The sequence below is a fragment of the Aphanomyces invadans genome, assembly GCF_000520115.1.
Source record: "Aphanomyces invadans strain NJM9701 unplaced genomic scaffold supercont1.52, whole genome shotgun sequence".
In the NCBI taxonomy this organism is placed as follows: Eukaryota; Oomycota; class Saprolegniomycetes; order Saprolegniales; family Verrucalvaceae; genus Aphanomyces; species Aphanomyces invadans.
Window position 1 is genome coordinate 151,613 of NW_008580197.1, and position 19,377 is coordinate 170,989.

General features: G+C 50.7%; 4 protein-coding genes across 4 annotated transcripts; 2 read left to right on the plus strand and 2 right to left on the minus strand.

Annotated features, from left to right (window-relative positions):
* Window positions 1-2,704: 2,704 nt before the first annotated feature.
* H310_13503 (hypothetical protein) lies at window positions 2,705-3,589 on the minus strand. The gene has a single exon (XM_008881024.1). The coding sequence runs from the start codon at window positions 3,524-3,526 to the stop codon at window positions 2,759-2,761; it is 768 nt and encodes a 255-aa protein (XP_008879246.1). The 5' UTR covers window positions 3,527-3,589; the 3' UTR covers window positions 2,705-2,758.
* Window positions 3,590-8,901: 5,312 nt separating this feature from the next.
* Window positions 8,902-9,453, plus strand: H310_13504 (hypothetical protein; the record flags this gene model as incomplete). Its single annotated transcript, XM_008881025.1, has 1 exon — window positions 8,902-9,453. The coding sequence occupies one exon, from the start codon at window positions 8,902-8,904 to the stop codon at window positions 9,451-9,453; it is 552 nt and encodes a 183-aa protein (XP_008879247.1).
* A 4,063-nt stretch (window positions 9,454-13,516) lies between these two features.
* On the plus strand, window positions 13,517-13,994 carry H310_13505 (hypothetical protein; the record flags this gene model as incomplete). The annotated part of the gene is made up of 2 exons (XM_008881026.1): window positions 13,517-13,684; window positions 13,974-13,994. 2 exons carry the CDS (start codon window positions 13,517-13,519, stop codon window positions 13,992-13,994), a joined length of 189 nt encoding a protein of 62 aa, XP_008879248.1.
* A 585-nt stretch (window positions 13,995-14,579) lies between these two features.
* Window positions 14,580-16,813, minus strand: H310_13506 (hypothetical protein; the record flags this gene model as incomplete). The annotated part of the gene is made up of 5 exons (XM_008881027.1): window positions 14,580-15,198; window positions 15,255-15,352; window positions 15,404-15,553; window positions 15,631-16,123; window positions 16,581-16,813. 5 exons carry the CDS (start codon window positions 16,811-16,813, stop codon window positions 14,580-14,582), a joined length of 1,593 nt encoding a protein of 530 aa, XP_008879249.1.
* Between the last annotated feature and the right edge of the window lie 2,564 nt (window positions 16,814-19,377).

Sequence of the window (19,377 nt, forward strand, 5' to 3'; positions counted from 1 at the left end):
TCTGGTCTGACGAGAAGAAGCTCAATCTCGATGGACCGGATGGGTTTCGGTCCTATTGGCATAACTTAGGGAAGGAGCCTGACACCTTTTTGACACGCCAAAAGGGTGGTGATGGCGTCATGGTGTGGGGCTCGTTTTCGTCGTAAGGGTTGTCGGAGTTGACCGTCTTGGAAGGCAACCTTAAGGCCGACGATTACGTCGAAACGTTGGGCAACTATTTGCTTCCATTTGGTCATTGCCACTACGGCCCCAGCTTTACGTTCATGCAAGATGGGGCGTCAATCCATCGTGCGAACACCACCATGGCCTGGTTCGCGGAGTATGGGGTGGACATTTTTGACCACCCATCCCTTTCTCCCGACCTAAATCCAATTGAAAACTTGTGGGGGTCCTAGCACGTTCGGCTTATGCGAACGGACGTCAATTTATGACACTGCATGACCACGTCGAGGCTATCAAACGTGCATGGGCTGGCTTGAGTCAAAGTTATCTCGACAAGTTGATTCAATCGATGCAAGACCGTAGTGTTGACGTTGTAGTAGCTAAAGGAGGTAAAACAAAGTACTAATGAATGATTTGGGTCAATAACAGCGATTTGTGTTGAAAATACATTGATTTTTCAGAGGTGGCTTTAACCACCTGGCGCAGTGATTTTTCATAAAGTTCCCATTTTGACTACATTTTCGAAGTAGTTGTGCCCATGGAGTTGGAATCCTTTTGCAATTGGCATATCAATTCGTTCATAAACGTCTGCTTATCGAATAAGGACATACGTCAATAGCTATTACAAGAAAACAGGGTGGCTTTATCCACCTGGCGCGCACTGTACTGGTTTATGGCAGACGCACTTCTGTAACACACATTCACTCTCCACTCAATGGATAGGAGGTCCTGGGCTGGAAGGCGAGCAGAGTGCAACCGTGTTCCCGAACCAGCGAATTCCACCCATATACTGGAAACACTCCTGTACCAGAAGTTCCGACACCAACTACCTCCCCCCATTAAGCATGCCTCGAGCAATCAGCGGCGCATTCGGTTGTGCTTCAAGCGCAAGTTTGGCCGCATATTATGGTGACGTGGCTATCGCATTCACGCACTTCCGCGCACACCAGTCAAACTAAAATATCATGATGTAGTATTAGAGCGCTGATTGACTGACCCCCGACTGTGTAGAACCAAATCGCAACATCGACTTCCAATGCGGCGCCCTTCATGATTGTGGTCGTGCCAAAAAAACGGACCGTCGCGGTGACACGGGGCATGACGGACACGGCCAGGGGGAACTTACTGCTTGGATGCGGATTCCATTTCAAATATTGCAAACCGGAACTCGTGAGTCATGGAATTGTACACATGGGTATGTTGAATGCGGTGGACGATCTTGATGTGCTCGCTGACCACGTGGCCTCGAAAATGGTGCTACCCAATCGAGGCGAACGTTGCCCAACTCGGCGCCGAGCAATGAACAATACCTTGGGGACACTCCGCAGCAAGTAGGTCCAGTGTCTGTCTTGCGACTGTTCGTAAAAAATATGTAATACTCGCCATAGACGGACACGAAACCGACTAATTAGCGATGTGCAAATTCAAGGGGCCGATCGCAGCTCGCGCGAGGTATGACTCGATCCTGGATTTTACGGCAGAATTTACAACCCACTTGGGTCAGTTCAAGCATGCGTTTGCCATGGTTCCGTGGCCGCTCCATGCCTGTCGAAGGTATCCATGGACCCGTGCTGCCGACGCCGGCTGGTTTTGGACGCAATGGGCATCTCTCTGCACAGCAACGAAACACAGACAGTCTCGACAGCTAACTAGGAACAGCGATTATTGCGACATCAGCGCACTGCACAAGCAACCATCGAAAGCGTTTTTGTGGATGTGGCATCGTCTTGTTTCGCAAGGTTGGTTTGCTTTGACTCGACAAACACACCTTTAAATTCCACAAAGCGTTGTCAATTTTAGCCAAGAGTATATAGAGTTGTGTCCAGGTTGTGAGCTAACAGTAAATATGAGGTGGCGATGTCGTCGAATGTCGGGCAATCGATTGACCTGCTCGCGACGACTTCGTTCTTTGAATCATGTTGGTGCAGCGATTTTCACATCCTTCAAATCGCCTTTACAACCGCGTCTTGGAAATGGAGGTGTAGCGTGGAGATTGCCATGAGTAAAGCAGGTTAGAGCACGGTTCGACCCAGATTCGAGCGCATCGACGACTGACTGGACGAAGGGGGGATGGTCAAGCCACGACACAATATCCCTTTCGACGATGTTTTGTTGAAAACGGGCAATGGCCACCGGTTGAATCTTTCCACCACTGTTTTCAACCACAGCGGATTATTTGGCTCATGTCAGCCTTACCAACCCTCCACGCGATTCATACAAATCGCTATTTGCCTTACCTCATTTGACGAATTCAAGGAGGAAAGCATGTGTCATGGCGATCTTGATTTCTTCGTGTCTCATGTCAGGAGGGCTATACGGCTGCACCTCCGCCCCGATACAGTATGCACAAATTCCTCCAACGAAAACTGCCTTGGGCCATGGGGTTCCCATGTACGGCGAGCTGGGCGAAGTCTCGCGACGCGGGGAAAGTATCTCAGCGGGCGATATCATCTCGGACTAGGATGACGCATGTGAAAGCTGGGCCGAAGAGAGCTTTCTTCACAGCTTCCGCAATGACCTCCAACAAGGATGAACCAAGAAGGGAAGCAAGATCAGACGTGTCATTAACAAGTACAACGGAGTTATCACACGCTGCTTAACAAGCAGGCATAGTAGTGGTGGGGGTGACAGGCAAGTACGGTGTGATAAAGTCGCGGGCGGTCGACACGCGCGCGTACACGCCGGGAAAACCAGGATCGCCGCAACCAACGCCCCAGCTCGTCACACCGGCGAGGTACTCGACACCGTTGCGGATGATGGTCAACGGTCCGCCAGAGTCGCCTTGGCACGTGTCCTTGTCTGCGCCACCCGCGCACATCATGGACGGCAAGATGTCGCCTTCGCCGGCCAAAGCCTTGGCGCAGTCGGCATTGGACCAAATCTTGACGTCAGCTTCCAAGAGGACAGGGGATTGCGTCCCACCCGATTTGGTCGTGCCGAAGCCACGCACCCACGCCACGATGCCGGGGGCGGTCGCGTCGTCGTCGATCCAGTTCAGCGGGACAGGGGCGACCTTGGATTCGGTTTCCAATTCAAAGATGGCAAAGTCATTCTCCATCGTGGCTTCGTTGAACTTAGGGTGGACGGTTTGCTTGACGATTTTGATGCGTTCACCGTCCTTGTTGCCACTCAAGTAGTGCGACGCGATCGAGGCGTAAGAGGCCCACGCGCCGGCGCAGTGAGCGGCGGTGAGGAGATACTTGGGTGCAATCAAGGACGCTCCGCAGCCGGACGGACCGGTCTCACTCCTGCGGATGCCCGTCACGTACGTGAACTTGCCGATGGGGACTTCAGTGCCGTTGATAATTTCGGATTGAGCGGAGACAGAGGCAGCGAGGGCAGCGAGGGCGACGAGCTTGGCCATGACAATGCGAATTGGAAAATGTCGACGCGATGTATCAAGGTGGGTTGGGGTCGATTAGATTTCCCAAACGAACCAGTTCCCACTGGTGTGGCACTATGCATCCGGTGCCACGTCGTTCGATTCTACCCAGCATACAAGGAAGAGCTCAAATTATCGCAGCCATGTTGCAAGGGTGGGTTCACCCGATTTGAAATGTTCATTATACTTTAAATAGTTGGTGACTTTTCAAGTTGTCGTACTCCTTGTCTAGGATGAACTTGGTTTCACAAGCCTTAGGTGGGTTCACCCGATGGTAAATAGGGAAGGTGGCCGTGGGTGCATCCCAACTTATTCCCGTCAGCGATTACCATCCCATGAGAAACGACGGGGGTTGAATTCACAGGGCCACCGAAGGCATTTGGTGGAAATGGCCCTGTCACCGCCCCACCACCCTTCTGTCTTTGTCGATTTGTCGGTCGTCGTCAAAGTCACTGCGCAGCCAGCGATAGCCATACCTTGGGCCCGGCCGCTGCCTTGGGTCCATAATTCTGGTCTTGATGAGGATGTGGTTGGATAAGGATGATCATTAACCTGGATACTGCAAGTTATGGACTAATTGCCGGCGCGTCAGTGACGCCGTGCCTCAACCCCTCAAATGAGTGAGGGCGCAAGCACCATTGAAACAACAGCCACGAGCGGATTCAAATGTCCATGGCACAACTTCCAGTACCAAATACAGTTACGATAAAGTCGACACAAACACGAGTTGGGCGAATACCCAAAGCTTGGCCATTTCATTTTCCCAATAAAACCCGATTTTGATCGGCTTCACACAATCGTCCGTTATTCACACGATTACATGTCGAGAGCTGCGTTGGCGGCATTACCTTCAACATTTACAACAAAAACGTGCCTTTAATGTAGTGGTGTTACATCCTTCACACATCCACCTTCTGTTGCTTGGTGCAATCATATGCGGTGTTCGTCGCACGATCTGGCCGTGCCTGGGTGTCATACAGTCATCCAGTACCCAGGTGCGAAACGTTGCCGCAAGGGCACTTCGGCCGTGGTCATTGCGATGGGTACTGTATACAGTAATGCCTCATTATTGCATTCATTATATTCAATATCCTCCGAGAACTAATAAATTCATTTCGAGCAGTATGATTTGAAATTCAATCTTGTACCGTGACGGAAAAATTGCCATCGGCTGGAAGAAGATTGACGCTCCAACAGAAGGAGGCACTGCGTGACATGTACAGAGCTCAGCAGTAAGTCCAAATGACCTTAGGTCAAATGTGTAACTGGGCAAATCAAGAATTGGTTTCTCGGTTCATAAGAGTAAAATGGCTCGCATACTTCAAGACGACGGGGCAACACAGAGCTTAAGCATTGCCGACTCCGCAACAAACATACGCTGTAATTCAAAGCTGCCCAAGTACCCCGAACTTGACGAACAGCTGTCCCAGTGGGTCGATACAGCACACACGAACACGACGTCTGTGCTACAACCATAAAATGGATGCTGGTGTTGTTGCCACGTTCAAAAACTGCTACCGACGACGTCAGTTGGACTATGCGATCCAAATTGTCGACGAAATTGCTGCTGGCGGCGTGGTGTCGAACCACCAGAGAAAGAATCCATACGCTGTCGATGTCTTGCAAGCAATGTTGTGGTCATGTGAGGCTTGCGATGAGGGGTCAGCCTCGACAATTCGTAATTGTTGGGCTCATACTGGTACCTTACCTCGTATGTCGCTCATCGGGGCACTTGAAAGCCTTCGAATTGGCTCTGCACTGTCGATTGATGTCTTGAACAGCTAAGTGAATACACTTGAATTGTCTGCAGAACGTGTTGTACCAAACCTTTGTAAACTTATTCCTTTCATTGTTTATTGGTTTCGGTCGTTGCAAAAATGGAGGCGTCACTCTACATGATACACCCCCCCCCCCAAGTGCGCGAGACTCACTGGCGGGCAAACTCAACGGAAGCCTCTCGGCGCTCGAACCATTGAAAACGCTTGCGGCCGCCAGCGCCTTTGAGTGATGCACCTTGGGATTTTCCTGGGGCATCAATACTGTATAGGCTGCCAGCGCAAGCAAGCACTGTCGGCTGTGCCGAAGCCACATGAATGGTATATAATACAATCCTTTTTTTGTTGTGAATTAAATTCTTTTGATACGATAATGCTGATGTTGTCCCGCCGTACGCCGTACTTTTGTGGTCGCGATGCACGATGTGCCAGCTCGAGTCTGCGGAGTAATAATGCATTCCCTCAGCGACACCCCCCCCCTATCTACCGCTCAGTCACAGCTTTGTTGGATTCTCAATCTATGTGGTTCGGTTGATTGTGGCGATTTGTTTACCTTCGAGGGATGAGTGCATACAGTTTGTTTGGTCATGCGCTCCCTAGACTGGAATCGAAGTGTACGGACGGACTCGAGCCTTACGCGTATGTACATGACAGCGCCACTACGCCTACATGATCCACATCGTTATAGGTGAGCGATTTGTCTTTGGTCGAGCTTGTACGATGACTGGAATGCCGACGCACAGCTCCATCGACGCCAAATCTGAACCAAGCACTTCTTTTTCAGATCAAGTCGTGTCTACAAGTCGTGTCTACAATCTCATCCCAGTAGGGAGCGAGGGTTTAGTAGCAAATTGCCAACTCTACGTTGTGTGCGCGGTCCCCGCGGTGCAGTGAGAGCGAGTAATCACAGTTTACCTCAGCGGTTAGTCATATTTCTTGAAGATATACATACGAACGTGGGTCAACTTACGACCGCCAGATCCTTCCACTACTCAATGTTGGCTATTGTGGCAGGGGGCACAATACATATTGTGTGCGAAAAATTTCGGACGCTCACTGGTCTTGTGAAGAAGTGCAGAAAATTGCTTTGAATTGAAATGCCCAACGGCCTAAAAAAGAGTTTGCAGTGTGGTTTAAGTGTGGCGGCCATGGGGGAAGACGCAAACGCGTAGTCCAGGGGGCTGAACTTCAGCGTCGGATATTCGTGCCGACTGTGGGACAAACCTAATTCCTGGACAAAGCATATACTTTCCCTTAAATCCATACACTACTCTCTTGATGTACATGTTGAGCGAGGGGCAAGTAAATATTCCAGAGCGATTCTTGCCATCTTCACAATGCCAAGTTCTTGATCATACGCGCCACAATGGTGGACAACATGCTCCGCATCGCTACATTATCTTTGCCAACCACACCATCATGTGGAGCTAGGCATTCCATTGCGTCATGGTACGTGGAATCGTGATGCGCGGATCGGACGAGATAGGTTGGATTTCGTGTAATGGGGCTCACCAAGAGTAACGCTAGGTAGAATGACGTAGGAGACTTCCAACGAGCAACGCGGTTGAAGGTGCATCTAGTACATGACGATGCAAGTCTCTTTTTTGTTACTCCCTCAACGCGAGATCATGCAGAAGCATGTAGAAGAGCTAGCTTCAACTGGTTTCATCTATCGCAGCCCAACCTGCCGATTGGCATGTGCCCCTGTGATCGAGTGAAAGCCCCATACCAAGGACGAACTCGCACAGTGGAGAAGTTCTCGACAGAACCGGATGTTGTGACTGGCCAGCTTTACGATGTTTGCTAGCTTAGCTTGCTGACCTGTTGGGTTATGACAGATCACCTGCCGCGCTGCTAGTAGCTTTGGATGGCGTATTGGAGGTTTATGCAATAAAAGTTTGAGGCCGCTCAAAGTAGTGCCGGTTGTTTGTAAGTTTAGTGATGTAGTGTGGGCTTTTCGGTACGCGACCCAGCTCAAACAAGCACACTCCTGCTTTTGCCATCACCTTGGGCAGGGCGAGACTTGCAACAATATGTATGTGACCTCAACTGGATGCGTGCTCTGGTCGAGTGCGCCCCGAGTCCAATCCAACCTCGCTGAGAATGGTTGATAGATGCTGGATCAATCACAACGGGGCGACTTAGTACGGGACGACCTGATTGGATAATTATCCGGTTATCGGTAGTCCCACAGTTCTGACGTCCACGCAAGTTGGTGCTGCATTGAGGGGAAAAATGAGCTGACTAGGGAGGTACAGTAATGAGAAGAACTCAGTTTGGATTTTGCATTGATTTCCGAAAGAAAGACGTCTTGCAGACAAACAAGGCGCAGACTCACAACAAAGATATCTTTAGTGCACTACGAGTCTGAAATGGCTGACAGTGACCACTACGGGTAAGACCGATTGAGTTCGCCATGTGGCGACGATGACAGATCGCAGTCGAGGGATCGTGGTCGCACCTCTCGATACCAGGCGCGCGTCAGTCGTGGAACGTTCCAGCCAGTGCCTGCGCCATTTCGATCCCCGTGGCGACGACAGCCGCAGCCTATCGACGTGAACATGCCCTGGAGAGGGAGCTTTGGCTACACTCCGGCGGCAGGAGCGGCAGCTGGAGGCTGGCCGCTAGACCCCAGTCAAGAGCATTTACCGGCTGGTAAGGACGAAGATATTCCTAGCGTGGCGACTAGACAAGTACTGCCGAGAAGCTACTGGCGCGACAGCGAGTCAACAGCCGTCGCAGATAACGTCGCCATGGGCGAAGATATCCCGTATGTTTTCATGCGCTGGCAATTCCCCAAGCTCTGGGCTTCAGCTGCAGGACCAAGCAAAAGCGCCGCATTTTTATGCGTGCCTACCAGCAATATGTGGGCCAAATCAACCCGCTACAGGCTACCGGGGCTAGACCTTTCGTAATGCCCGTGTCCGCATGCGTGGATCACTATACGAACTCCTTGTGGCGTTGTGGGATTTCAACCGACCGTACGACGAAATCATGAAGACCGAGTGGATTGCGTGGTTTAGTATGGCTTCGATGAAGGGCCGCGAGACCTCGATGCCCTCTAGAGGCGCCTAGAGGTGACCAATCGTTTCAGCACCGATATTCTGGACGGGCTCATGAAGTTCCTGGAACGCGACAGTCAGGAATGGACCTCAGGACGAAGGTATAGTTGTCGTGGACCTTGTGGTCAAGGTGCCCGACCGTCGATGCTCCTGTCGGCCGTAAAGAAGCAAATGTAGTTGCAGGTCAACAAGCCGTTGCGCTCTAACGTATTTCGCTTCGTCAACTGGTTGCGGACGTTCTCAACCGGTCACCAAGTCTACGTGGTGTAGACGACGAGGAGAAGCCTGCCAAGGCGGCGACGACGGTCGTGGCGTTGCGTCGAAAAGGCCCGACGAGAAGAAACCGGACGGGGCATCTGGATCAGCGAAGTCCGGTCTGCAGACAGAGTGAACTATCGGACATACCGTCTGCCCCTTCTCTAAACCTGGTGCGTGTCTCAAGTGCAAATTTGTGGCTCACAAGGTTACAGACTGCCCGAAGACGGCGCCTGGCGAAGTCCAAGCACTGCTAGCGGCGCAGATGCAGGGGTGGGAAGCTGCCCGCGAGGCGCGTCCGATTGCTAACTTTATCGATCTCGGTCCAAACCGCTCGAAGATTGAAGGCGGTGCCACCGTGGCCGCCGTTGTCGTGGTAGAGAACCTGCTGTTTGACATGAGTGCCAAAGTCAACGTGGGTTTGATTACGGCGTTGGAGAAGGCGGGGTTGATGGAGGGCAACCCTACCGCCCTGTGCCCGTACGGGAAGTCGACCAAGCCGGTCAGGCTATCCCGTCGCTTACGCCCGAGTGTAGCGCTCATGACGACGTGTGGTCCTCTCCAACTGCGTGGCGTGCCCGTGTGGGTCGTCGACGAGGCGGACGTTAATGTGGCGCTGATAATCAGCCGTCCTGTGATGGAGTCCTTGGGATTCTTTACAGGCGTGCTGTTCGTGAAGGCGCGGTCTCTCAAACCTGAGTGGGACATGTCCGACGGCGAGTCCTTGCCGTCTGCCGAAGTCGCTGTGAATCGGGTGTCCGCATTGACCCGGACGTTGACCCCGAGGCCGGGAAGGAGTGCTCTACCCCTGCGCTAGACATGCTGCCGGGCGAGAGCAAGGAAGACCGCCGTCGACGTTGCGAGGCCGAGGTGAAGGCTATTCTGGCGGCGAGTCGAAGACGCTCGAGCCTCGGCCTACGCGACGAAGAAGTCATGCGCTTGTAACCACTGCTATCCAGTTTGTCGAAGTGTTTCGATCGGATGTCGGGAACGACCCCTCGATGAAGGTGGAGACCCTCAAGGTTCGCCTGAAGCCAGACACAGTCCCCGTCAAGTGCTCGATCGTTGCTATCCACCCGGCCACGTGGAGTTCCTCAAGCGACATGTCTACCGGCTCGAAGATGCCGGACTGGTCTACCGAAACAACCGGGCGACGTGGGCTGCGGCGCCCCGAATTGTGCCAAAAATGGACCCAGACGTTCTGCGGATGACTATCGCCGACGCCCGATCAATGCCTGCACGGTGACGATCTGCGGATGACTATCGCCGACATCCGATCAATGCCCTGCACGGTGCCTCTGCCCTGGCTGATGCTCAACCTAGACGCTGCGATGGGGTCCTGGTCGGAACGTCTGTCAATTTTACCCTGGACTGGACGAAGGGGTACTGGCAGGTGCCACTACATCCGGCCAGTCAGGAGCTGTACTCGTTTATGACACCCTGGGGGCGTGTTTACGCCAACGTGTGTTGTGATGGGACAGACGGACGCCGTTGCATTCTGTCAATCTGCCCATCAAATGTTCGGCGAACTTCTCTTTCGAGGTTTATTCGCCTGGCTGGACGATCTGCTTGGCGTCGCGACCACGCCAATGGGTCTGGTCGACCTGATGGAACAGTTGTAGAGATCTGCGAGTCCTTCAGATTGAAGCTGCACCCGAAGAAATGCACGATTTTCCTAAGGGAAGTTGAATAGAGCGGCAAGGTCATTTTGTCTGCTGATGTGACCCACTTTCCTGTTAGGGTTCAAGAGTTGTGCGACTTGGCAGAGCCAACGGCGGCTACCGACCTCCAGCAGTTCATCTGTGCGACCAACTGGATGCGGTTGAGCATCCCGGAGTACAGTCAATTGATTGACCTATTGCGTCGCCTCCTCGACGTTGGTACGAAACTGTCTCGGATTGCCAAGAAGTCTGCGCTGACCAAGGCCCCGATCAATACCATGGGGTGGGCTGTCGAGCACACGGCGTGCTTTGAGGCTGTCAAGAAGGCCCTGACCAGCATGGGCCCATCGGTCGTGAGGTGGAGAAGGAGTACAAGGAGGAGTAAAAGCAGTGGAATGAGTAGAGTGGAGAGAGTAGGAGTAGAGGAGGAGGAGTAGAAGAAGTAAGAGGGAAGTAGGAATAAAATGAGTAGAAGTGCAGAACGAGGGGAGGAGGGGAAGGAGAAGGAGCAGAAGAAGGAGAAAGAGGAGAAGAGAAGGGGAGCAGGACGGTAAAGTAGTAAAGAGGAGAAGGAGTAGAAGTTGAGGTAGGATTCGAGATGAATAGACGGAGTGAAAGAATTGGTAGAAAGAGGAGAAGTAGAAGGCATAGGAGGAGATGAGAAGGGTTACACAAAAGGGAAAGAGAAGAGGAAGGATGGAGAGTCTTGAGCGAAGATCGACAAAGGCAGGAGTAGGAAGTGTTTGGTGAAGAAGTTCGCAAGGTGATCTCCAGAGTCGATGAGGTCGTGGACAAGCATGAGGCGCACATCGATGTACTTGGAGCGACCTTGGGGTTCGGCCGTGGTAGCAATTTTGATGGTAGATTGATTGTCTTCGTGGATGAGGATGAATTGGTCGGAGGTTTGAAGGAGTTCCTGAGCAAGTGGGCGTAGACTGAGGAGTTCTTGAGTGACGAGAGCAAGGGCCGCAAATTCAGCCTCAGTGGTTGAAAGAGTGACTAGGTTTGTTTCTTGGCAAGCCAGGAGATTAGAGAGCCTAAGAAAAGAGTGGTAAAACCATTGACGCACCGACGAGTGTCAACACACATCGCATAGTTGACGTCGACGTAGGCAGAGAGAAAAGTTGAAAAAGTGGAAGAGGTGAGGTAACCCAGGCGGATGCCGTAGGAGGTTGTCCTTTTAATGTAACGGAAGGCACGTTGGACGGCAGACCAATGCACGGGGTCAGGGTTGTGGAGAAATTGGCTGAGTTGTTGGAGAGTGTAAGCGAAGTGGGGAGTGTAGACATTGCAAGGTACATGAGGCTGCCAATAGCGGATCGATAGTTCTGCCCGACATGAAATCATGATAATCAGGAGTCGGGGTACATTGAAAAGAAGAGAGAGTCACGGAGCGGTTAGACGGAGTAGAGAAAGAGTTACAGTTGGACATGTCGAAGTGTTCCAGAACGGACTCGGCGTAGCGACTTTGATGGAGAAAGTATCGCCGACCTCGCTCTCGCTTCGTTCGTTCGACCCACGAGTTCGTCTGCCTTAAATCAGCGTGATTCACACTATTCATGTGACCGAGCAGCCTCAGAATTGCTTCGAATTAATGTGATACGCAGTGTTTACACATACGAGGCAGAATAAGTTAGAATTTCAATTTTGCAATCAAATAAAATGTTGGGTCATGTCTTCCCAAACTCTCTCCACTTTTGTGGGACGGAGGGAGTAACCACAAGACATGTTTTTCGTGGTAAGCGTATACTAGTCCGTTATCTTTAAGTGGAAGAACCAGTTCGACATTTTTGGGCAAATGATGACGGCGCTTAAGTGATCATGAAACGCATAACCCATCAAAATGAACGATTTTCATATTTGATAGGAGTGAGAAGTCCTTGGTTGTAATGTATAAGAATAGGAGAATAGAAGTCCTTGGTTGTAATGTATAAGAATACAGTGAACGGCAGATTTTAAGCCGCACCGAAGTGTCAACATTACAATGGAGATTTATATCCAGTAAAATGCAAGAAACATGATGAATGAACCTCATTGGACAAATTTATGTATCCGCGCCAAATTCAATAATTTAACCGCGAACACTTGAACCATGTCACCTCATCACATCAGTATTGAATTCTCCGGCACTATGGAGGACGATATGACGAAAAATTCCAACGGAGGCCACCGGCACGTGTACTCGATATCACTTAAGCTCAAAACCCTTGGAATGCTACAACACATGTCCTACCGAAAGGTTGCCGAGGAACTCTCCGTTCCTTACAGCTTCGTGCGAAATTGGAACAAGGTGTCGATAAACTCAAAGAATTCAAGGGTAACAAAAAGTCTTCAAACATGCTTGGAGCTGGCCGACCGCCGATTCTTCCTGACCCCGATGGACTGCTCACCTTCATGAACGAACGTCGCCAACAAGGGCGTGCTCTCGCATGCACACACATTGTCAACTACCTCAAGAAGAGCCAACATACCTGGCTGCAAGAGTACATGCAACGACAAAAGGACGGATGTGGATACGACTATATTTTCTTATTTAATAAATATAGATTATATATATTAATTATATTAATTTTTTGTTTAATATAAAAAAGTTTACAAAATTTAATTTTTTTATAAAGAAACTCCTTCTACGCTTCTGCAATCAGCATGGCTACACACATCAGCAAGCTTCAATGGCAAAGCGAACAATTACTGACCTCGAAAGCACCCGAGCTGCGTTTGCGGATCGCTTCTACAGTCTTCATGGTGGCGCCGCTGACGAATGCGTTGATGAAACTGGAATTCAGTATGATATGGCACCGCGGTATATCTGGTCGAAGAGAGGATCGTCACCGAAGCTAGCTCAAGGTGAGAAGCATTCATACCGTATGACTGCTGTCTTAACAATACGTCGCGACGGAATGAAACTGCCCATCCTATTCGTCATCAAGGGTCAGGCTGGTGGAATGATCGACACACAAGAAATTCCGACGTACCCGCGCGGCCACTACTACGCAATGCAATCAAAGGCATGGATGAATGCCGATGCATGACACAATACATCTGGTTCGTTTTGGCTGAACGTGTGACCGACCGGTCCGTGCTGGTTCTTGACAATTTTGATTCGCACGTCAGTCCTGAAGGCATTGACACCGCTGCTGAGATTGGTTTTGATGTTTTGATGTATGTGCATTACCTCCAACTGCAACGTCACACTGTCAGCCTCTGGATGTCTCCATCATGGCCCCATTCAACCGTCACCTTCGGGACCTATGGATAGCAGAAGACTGCGTGAGCACCGTTGACGACGACAATGATGACAACTGGATGTCTCCCACCGCCAAGGTCAAGCGCATTACCATGATAAAGCGAGAGATCCTCGCGTGGGAGAAGATAACCCCAGAGCAGGTGCGTGGTAGCTTTCTCAAAGCAATCCCTAAAAGTGGTAACATCTCTTGAGACGGCTGTCGCCGCCTCAAGCATTTTTGCACGGTTTTTGCTGTTTTCTTGGCTTCCAGTCATACGCTCAAATTAGTTGCATTCGATAGAGCTTTTCAATGCCGTGATTTTGGTACCAAATGCGTCGAGATTGGATGAAAATTGAAGAAGTTATGGCCAAAATACGTTTTGCTGTGCCCGAGGTTTTCATATTTTATTTAAATTTTTGACAATTGATTGGAGACTGGCTATTGGTCAGAATATTCGTCGAATTTCGTAGTACGTTAACCAATCACGTCTTCAGATTGCGTCAATACTTCGAGTCACAGTGTGGCTTAAAATCCGTCGTTCACTGTAGGAGAATAGGTCAGGCTTCATAAAAGTGGATGATTCCACATTTTACACTTTTAGCTTAAAAGTAAGTGGATGGCCAACGACTGTTGGAGGTGGAAGGGGTTTAGACTTTAGGGTTTGCAATTCATTGCTCAAGGGACACCATGATCGAGTCCAGAAGCTCAAACTGCTTTGCCTGGAAGCAGTTCCTTCCAGCGACAGGTAGAGCATGGATGTGCGGAACTCGTCCATTTCCCACTTCAGTATCGAAAAGTCGGACTCGACCGACGTCGAGGTGGGGAAGACGGTCGCGAGACCGGCGCAAAGGCGGCGCAGCTGGAGGTATTTGACGCCACACCCGGCGACCGCGTCCCACGCGTCGTTGAATGATTTGAGATGGTCGTGCTTGTCGATTATCGCCTTCGTCGCTGGCTCCCTGTGTACGCCTTGGTCAAATCGCGGTGGTTCGTCTCGGCTGTGTTAATCTGATCGGCCGTCCAGGACGTCGCCTCGAGCTGTGGCTTCCGCGGCTCTAGCGCCTCCGAGATAAATGTCGCGGGTCTCGTCTTGACGAGGTCGTGCGGCATATGGGTGGCGCGAGCTCTATGGATGGGTTGTTCATTGGGTCGCGCTCAGCTTCCACTTGGCGGATGCCGTCCGTGATGCCGATGGCGAACAGTCCGATCGTTTTGAAGACTTGTGATTGCTCGATGTTGTCGAGCTTCTCCCAGTGCACTCGAGCGTGCGACCCGAGGTCTTCGACGTAGTCGCGAAGCGAGGCGATGAGCACGATTGACTGGTTTCGCAGTACGTAAGTGTTGACAGGCAGGTCGTCGAAGTTGCCCTCGCAGTCGGCAATGCGGCACACCTTGAACAAGTCGGCAATTTCGTCATCGAGAACGACAAACAGCTTCCGTTGCTTGCAGAGTACCAAATTGCGCTGCTGGAGCTTGACAAAAGTCTCAGTGATCAACTCAATGGAAGGGGAAAGAGCATGCACGAGGATCCACGAGGTCGACATCAGCACAGGCGGCTGAGCCGTGTTGCCCTCGACGGCGCGCTCGGCGAAGAAGGTTGTGATTCTCGGTTCGTGAGCAATGTCGAAATTGAGCAAAGTGCCGAGCGCGATCCACCGGTTCGTCTTCTTCGGGCTTGTCACGCCCATATCCGTGGTCAGGCTCGACTGCCGGCGAAGGTACACGGTCACCCGTAGGTCTTCTTCACCCACGCGCCGCCGTCGATCTCATCGACACACAAGTGAACTTGCAGGTCGAGCTGGTGTGGAGCGCACCACACTTGGACGACCTTGTGAAGATGTCAACAAACTATTACCCCCTTCCATGACTTCACACTTACTTTGAACTGGGCGTACCTCACCATGCGCACCTGGACGCCGATTCTGTGCCCCATGTTCGTCTTCTCCCCATCCGTCGTGACGCCGATCAGCATCCGAATCCACCCCATGGACAGAGCGTTGTGAAGCTTGACGATCATGGTCTCATGGTTCTGGGCGGTGTGAAGGTCGAAATGCGGCGTCGCGACAAATGCAGGTTGTAGAAGACACCCATCACACCGACACGCACGCGGATATCCATGAAGCACGTACCGCGGTGCGTGCTGCCGTCGAACGACAACGCCAGCGCCCAGACGTCGTCGGAGGCGGGGCGGAACATCATCTCGCCGATGATGACCGAGATGACCAGGTTGATTTCGTCGCTGTCCACGTCGATGTAGTTGTGCATGGTGTTCGCGCGAGGAATCGTCATGTCAAGGAACGAGTCCTGTCGCGCGGAGGACTGGGCACTGTACTCGGTCCATTTCTCGCTGTGCTGAGACTGCATGTGCTTCGTGATGACCTCGCTACGGAACTGTTCGCCAAAGAACTGGTTGGTCGTCCGCGGGCCGCGCTTGCGCTTGATCCCGCCGGCCTCGGTGGCGACACAGCGGCCAAAGTAGAAACAGAACTTGCAGTGGGCACTCTTGACAACGAGGCCGTCCTGGGAGGTGATGTCCAGGGCGTACTTGCGCCGTAGGACGGTTGCCAAGAGTGCTTGGCCTTGGACTTGGGTGCCATCACTTTGAATTCGTGCAATCAGCAATGGGATCGTCCGCACTGCAGTCCACAAGCAATTCGCGGACTTCCTTAAAAGTGGAAAAAGTCCGGCCCTTAAATGTGTAATAAACGTGTTAAATGTGGAATCTTCCACTTTTTATGAGGCCTGGAATAGGTTCAAACAAACACAAAATATATGTTCTGTCATGGCAATGAAATGCATTCTGAATTAAGTTTAATAATTATGGCTATAACTCGTCGATGAAATTGAAAACTCCCAGCATTTAACAATTATCGTCACATATAATTAAATGTTACAATCGCATAATAATAGTGTGTTGAATTCAATAGAAAAACCTCTCTAAAAAGTATTACCGTCAAGCACTCATATTCAATTTTGAAAGGCGGCGTGGTCATCAAATGACTCCAAATGACTCCAAGATGGAGACATCAAACTCAAAAGAGGTCTGATCTTCCGACCCAATGTGCATCTCTTTCATGGCACAACATAGCGCGAGTTCATCTTCCGCACATGCCATTGCGACTTTGACAACTGCAGGGTGGGCCTCGTCGTCGTGTTCTTCAAGTATGGCCCGGGAAACGGCAACGACAGCAGCGTCGCGCTCGGGGTTTTCGGGCCAGCGGCCGACACGCTCCAGTTTGGACTTCATCAGGCATTGCTTGCCGCCATCAATCTTCAAAATCTCCAACATTATGATTTGTAGCGTGCGAAAGTTGGAAAGCAGCGTCGTATAGGGTACGTCATCCTTCGCATATCCTTACGATGTCGTCGATTGTTCTTGCGGCGCATTTCACTTGAAGACTTTATAGAGCACGGAAGAACACAGATCAAGCACTTTGCAATCGGGAGAGTTGGCAGGCTGGCACACGGCATTGATGCTGAAACTATCACAAATGCCCTGCGGACACAACTTCAACATCGTCGACAGGTATATGTGGACCGGCGTTGCCTTGCTGGAGTTCAATCATTTTGCTTTCATCGATTGGCCAGAGCCCTTTAACGCTGGTATGACATTGTCCTGTAGACAGATCTTGTAACCACGTCAGAAGTTGTAATCAATGTGTCTTTTTCTTGATTGATCCTGGTTCTTGCAGCATGCATATTTTCTGTAAGCGGTCGGCATCCAATTTTTCCGTCCCACCGCGTTTGTTTATTGTGGTCCCATCGAATTTTTGCCATTGCACAAAGTACCATAACCAATTTAATAGTTTCACATGTATTTTGAAGCAAAACGAGGTACAGTACCTGTAAAATGTAATTCTCCCGGATCGTGGCGGAGGAGTTTCTCCAGTGACACCGTAAAATGTGCACTTGGTTACTTGTGCAAGAACTTTTTTTATCAACATGGACAATATGTCCATGCTGGCAACAGTGAAATCCGCGCGTATTTGGCATAGAGCCCATTCGCTACGGGAGTACATTTTACATGGTGTTAAGAATTGTTTCAATTGACGATGGTATTTCTTGAAATATGCCGATTTGAGTCGTTTAAACAGAACAGTCTTTGGAACTCCTGTGGCCGCAGCAAGATCATTCAATGTAGTTCGGTCCATTAGATCCGTTTCCTTAATCATCTCCACAAGGTCCGGGTACATGAGCTTTCGCCCACGTTTTCCCTGCATTCTGCTCACAATATAACCGTAAATTCCTCTGATGGGCTGACTTCCACGTTTCTAAATCCTGTACACTGTCTGTTGAGATATTTTGTACTCAACTGCGACAGCACACACTATGCCCATAGGTAAACGGCCCTCATATGACACCTCGAGGAGTTGTATGAATATCTCCCCTCGTTGCCAGTCATTGATGTTGGCCTTACTCCCTTTTCCAGTAGCGAGCCGGTCTGGCTGCTTGGGCTTCCATGGTTTCAACACAGACAGCCACCACGACATTGTATTCCTCTCACATTGTATACTGTGTGCACATATTATTTTTTGAAGGTTTTACGATGAACACGCTAATGATTGAACTGCATTTACACATAAAAGGGAACAGACAACTGTAATGAATGGGTGGCAGAATTTGACAGCAAGGAATTACTTGAAGATTGTATAGTGGGGCTGCCATGACAGACATTGTTTACACATTCATACTGAAAACAAGGTAAATCAGCTCAGCCAATGAAATCGTGGGGCAGACTCAACCAATCGTACTTTAGCAGGATCCCAAGCAACCAAAGGACGATGGCGATGGCACTCAAGTGAAGCTGAGCGCGTCGTGAGTCGCCACGAGCACACAATCCTGACGTATGACAGAGAACCGATCAACTCCATCTCTGCAGCGATAACTGGAATTCTCTTGTAGATGATACGCGCATCACCTCTTTGGGCACTTCAGCACAACGAATGTCCCGAGCTCCGGGCGTTGACCTGTGGACTGTGACGGTAGCAGCCGCATCTGCCACGACCACAGGCGTCATGTCACGACACACATAACTCATCAAGGGGTGCGTCTTCATCTGCATTGAACAAACTACTCGCGTGGATATGCATAGGAACGACACCATTTCGTTCGGAAAGATGCCTTCACCATACCAGTAGAGCGGCGTCAAGGCCACTCAAATGGTGCCAATACCCAAGCCATGCAAGATAACGATGGATAGCCTTCGAGCTCTTACTCTGTGTGTCAATGCTTGTGTCGTAGAAATCGCATGGGTTTGTCATCTTTGTACCCATAGGGATCTTCGTCGCCAAATTCAAATGCCGCCGAAGACAGCAAGTATGGCAGTGCGAATTAGTGTCCCCAGGGCAAGATCGAACGGTCAATTCGACTGTCGCCTGAAATCTACCATTGTTTCATGCAGCAGTCGCACGTTGTATGCATTTGGTCTTGTTGGGACGCGCGGCTCAATAATTGTGGCTGGTGTTTGTGGAATTTGAATACTTCACAGTTCATTCTCCGTTGTAGTGTCGGTGACCTCACAGATGTACGAATGCTATTTGTAGTACTTCTTGACTAAGTTTGGTAGGCCATCGTACTTGGTATCGGTCACGGAGTCACACAACGACCCGTCGAGCATCATCGCGGCGGTTCGAGCTGCCATGTCTGCAAGCATGGGATTGGCGTCACCCACTGCGCCGAGTCGAGTGCGTACACTGGAGGCCGCCGACAATTTTGACTTCCCGTCGAGCATCGCCATGTTGGCATGGAACTTCGATTCCAGTCGTTGACATAGGTGCCACACCGTGCTTTTCCACTCGTTGTAGGTGGAGCTGTCTCTTTCGGCAGACGTGATTTTGAAGGGCACCTGGGCAA

Excerpts from the sequence above, each read along its gene's own strand:
- H310_13503 (XM_008881024.1), bottom strand. The coding sequence starts at position 3,526 with ATGGCCAAGCTCGTCGCCCTCGCTGCCCTCGCTGCCTCTGTCTCCGCT.